The sequence below is a fragment of the Chrysochloris asiatica genome, unplaced genomic scaffold (assembly GCF_000296735.1).
Source record: "Chrysochloris asiatica unplaced genomic scaffold, ChrAsi1.0 scaffold00321, whole genome shotgun sequence".
NCBI lineage: Eukaryota > Metazoa > Chordata > Mammalia > Afrosoricida > Chrysochloridae > Chrysochloris > Chrysochloris asiatica.
The window spans coordinates 766,095-770,356 of NW_006408839.1; the positions used below are offsets into that span (position 1 = coordinate 766,095).

Here is a 4,262-nt window from a genome sequence, read left to right on the forward strand (position 1 = left end):
TTGTCAGGAGGGACCAGTCGCTGGAGAAGGATATCATGTTTGATAGGGTGGAGGGTCAGAGAAAATGGGGAAGACCCCCAACGAGATGGCTTGTCCAAGTGGCAGCATCGATGAGCTCAAGCGTGGCAACAATTGTGAGGTTTGCCCAGGATCGGGCAGTGTTTGATTCTGTTGTGCATAGGGTCGCTATGAGTTGGTACCGACTCGATGGCACCTAACAACAACAACAACAGCAGAGCCTGTGGATTCCTGGTGGTGCAGTGGGTTGAAAATTGGGCTGTTACCTTAAAGACTGGCAGTTCAACACCACCAGCCATCGGTTTCTTGGGGACAGTATGAGGCACTCTGCTTCCATAAAGATGTACAGATTGTGAACCTGTGGGTCAGTTCTACGGTGCCCTCTAGGGTTGCTCTGAGTCAGAATGTGCTTAACAGCGCTGGGATTTAAGGGTTTAGCGGGGCCTGATTGCTACTTGGCCAGGTATTTATGGGCTCTGGGAATCCTCCTAGGAGCTGATATTCCATCTCAGCGTCTCTACAGCGCCAAGCTATTGGTGGGTGGACTCAAGTGTTGATTCAACTTCATTTCTGGTAGATCTGATAAATGAATCTTTTCATCACATTAACTTGGAGGAGGCATGGGAAAGGCAGACACAGATGAGGGAAAGATTGTGAGCGTGTTAAAGTTTTTGTTATATTCGCATTTCCCTGGGGAGAACATCACACACCATGTCTAAAGGCCAGTCAGGGGTTGAACAGTCAGGGACAGGCTAGCTTACAGCTGGCCAGAATGGTGGGAGATGATGCTGTAGGGCACACAGACAGGGTGGTTAGGTAGGCTGTGTGAATTCTGGGGATCAGACACTTTGAATATTTCTGCAGACTCTGAGGTACCGGGGCTGTCTCTGGATGTAGGGTATCTGGCCCCAGGGGTGAGTAGCATGGGAGCACAGTGGTCAGAAGTATGAGACCCCAATAAGGGAGTGGTTCTGCTCAAGAAGGGGAACACACCAGACTACTTGAATCGGGTTATCAAAACTGGACCGAGACCATGTTTGTGAACTAGCGTACTATCATAGTGGGGCATGCATGAGCCAGGTTAGATTGCAGCCGAGCACGTTATGCGGCATGCAACACCCAACAGTCAGTGGAAGCGTGTGTGTTACTATGGTGGCCAGCAGGTGTCAGCAGAGCTTCCAGACTAAAGCAAAGCGGGAAGAATAGCCCGGAGCTTACTGCTGAAACCCAGCCCAGGAACATCCTGGCATCTGTGGCACCATGTCATTCCATTGTGCATGGGGTCGCCATGAGACCTGGCCAACTGAATGATAACTAACAACATTTCTGGGACCATGGAAATGCCCCTACACTAATTGGTTCCTTTCTGTTTCCTGACAGAACGACTATCCTTGGAGCTTCCTTTGGAGTTGCGTTTTTCACGCTCATCTTCATCCTGCTCGTCTGCTTTGCTGGACAACTTCTGGTAAACACTTCAGATACGGAGCTTTTGTTGTAAAAGGCTGTTTATTGTAAATAGGGTGAAGGTTGACAGAGCATCATCACTTTCACATTTTACAAATCATGCACACATCCTCACACCTCATTCATTTCAGTCTTCTCAATGTGCAGCATCATTTATCCCACCTCCTGCCCACGTTTCTTTCTCCCGTTCCTCTTCCTTTCCGAGCCGCTCGGGACTGTAACCTCAGGTAAATGATGCACTTTTGGCCTCAAATGGTTGCGTGTTCTATGGCGTGTGTTCCTCGCTAGTGTGGTTGACTATTGCTTGGCTGAAAATTGAGCCCCAGGAATGAGTCTAATTCAGAGCTTGAAGTGTGACCAAAGGCTACAGTTTTGGGGTTTTAGCAGTTTCTGGGAATCCTGCTGTGGCACTGTGGGTTGATGCGCTAGACTGCGAAGTCAGTTTGGTGATTCAAGCTAACCAACAGCTTCTTGGAAACCCTATACAGATTCACTATGATTCAGAACCAATTCAATGGCACTTAACAACAACAATATGACCAGTAAACCTGGTCATTTTTATGATTTTAAGTTTTGTTCCACATTTTCTCTCACTCCTCCAGGACCTTCTAATGTGACCCCTTTCAAAGCAGTTGATCTTGGAAAATGTGTTCATTTGAAGAAAGTGATCCCTTGCTTCAGAGTTGCCAAAACAAGAAGCTTGTCAATTAGCTAATTCAGGAGACACTGAGCCCAGGAAAGAAATGTGTTCACAGCCCAGGATATATTAACTGAGGCAGCTCATAGATATATCTAACCAAGACTTGCATTTGGGGATCATGCTCAATGTTGGGTGCCACACGACTAAATTGTCTGTAGGCTTGTGTGTGTCATCCCCAAGATTTTTTGAGGATCTGAAGTCATGAAGTATAAATGTTATAGGAGGTTTCCAGTTTCCTGGGGAACTGACATTTCAGTCAAATGCATCTTTTACACGCACTTTCACGATATGAAATGTTGGGACATGTGAAAATAACATTTACAGAAGTGTTTTTATTGATGCTTTAACCTTACCCAATCATGCTAACCTCTTATGGCTTAAATGTTAGATGAAGGCACAGTAATGAAATCTCAGCTTATTCCTGAGCCCAGTACGGCTAACTGAACCCAGCTTCATGAGCACACCCTATGGCAGCTGACAGTGAGACACAGTGGTCAGTTGGCTTCAAGTCAGCTCTGTCTCACAACAACTTTCTGAATACCAGAAAAAGTGTTGCCCAATCCTGCAGCATTTTCACATTAGCTGGCATTTTTGAGTGCATTGTTGTAGCTTTTGAGATGATCTATTACACTGATCCAAACATTGAGGTGCTCCCTCAGTTCTGTTGGCCCCTTCTTTACCAATCATGATGCCCTTTTAGGTGCTACGGAGCCTCTTTAAACTACCCCCTGTCTTCAAAGTCTACTTCACAGTAGTCTTAGAGCCCATGCCATGCTCTGTGTCTCAGTCTCATGTGTCTCAGTCTTTGGGCCCAAGAGGGTTCAGATTCCCAAACATGGCTTCTGCCTCTTGGCCTGGCACACTATGTTTCTACTCTTACCTTCTCCTGCTACTCTGGATTTTGTTTATTATAATACTCTTGACCATTTTGAATCTGTTTTACTATGCCAGGAACAACAAATTGAAGAGGAATAGTGTCACATTCATCTTCAAAAAGATTATTTCAAGATCTATCTTAAAGTACAATGCTGTCTGTGATGTGACTATATCCGTGTGGTGATGTGGTTAATGTGCCAGACTGCAAAGCTGTTTGAACTGCAAGGGTGTCGATTCAAGCTCACCAGCTGCTCCTTGGAAACCCTATCCAGGGTCGCTATGGGTTGGAACCAACTCATCGGCACTTAACAACAACAACTAAGTAAACCAGTTAATACCACTACTGTGCAAATTTATGAACCAACCACTAAAGCCAGTGATGGTGACATTGAAGAATTCTGCCAACGTCTTCAATCTGAAGTCAAGATGCACTGATGACGGGAATGTGAAAGTTGGAAACAGAGGAAGGATCATTAGTTGGAAACTATGACCTTGGTGACTGACATACTGCTGGAAATCCCATGATAGAATTTTGCAAGACTAACATCTTATTCTTTGCCAGTACCTTTTGGCGTGGACCTCCCCAGGTGGACTACACAGAAATCAAGCTGGCTACATCTGTGGGAAGAGATAATGGCGGAACTCAATATCATTGTCTTATTCTCTAGTTCCACTGTAATGGAAATACCGCAAGTGGAGGGCTTTAACAACCAAATATGGATTCTCTCACAGTTCAGAAGGTGAGAATTCCAAAGTCAGAGTGTGGCTCTTGGTGAAGGCTTGGCTTTCTCTCTGTTGACTCTGTGCAAGGCCCCTGTCTCATTTCACCACCTGTAGGTGCAGCATTCCTTGGAGATCTCCATTCATCTTGACAGTAATCTTCCCCTGGAGCGAGGAGCTGGGTTTTGGGACCCCAGATCCAAAGGATGCGCTCCACTCCCACTCTTCTATCTTGGTGGTAGTCGGTCTCTTTCTCGGCTTATTTCTCTCTCCTTTTGTATCTCAAAGACACTGGCTCAAGATAAAACCTAACCTTGTAGATTGCATCATACCTTGTTGACATATTATTGTTACTGTTGTTAAGAGTCTTTGAGACAGAAGATACATCTTCAAAGAAACATCATCAGGAAAAACCCAAAACAAAAATGTCAGCATGACTGGCTACTACAAGAATAAGCAAGCTGTTTGCCAGGAAGCCATCAAG

The 4,262-nt window shown here is 45.4% G+C and overlaps 1 protein-coding gene across 1 annotated transcript in view; it reads left to right on the forward strand.

Moving 5' to 3' along the window:
* Positions 1-4,262, forward strand: part of ADCY2 (adenylate cyclase 2 (brain)) — a 403,615-nt gene that overhangs the window by 329,891 nt on the left and 69,462 nt on the right. The window contains exon 15 of the mRNA XM_006875344.1: positions 1,399-1,483. Coding sequence (XP_006875406.1) covers positions 1,399-1,483 — 85 coding nt within the window. The remainder of the gene's footprint in view (positions 1-1,398; positions 1,484-4,262) is intronic.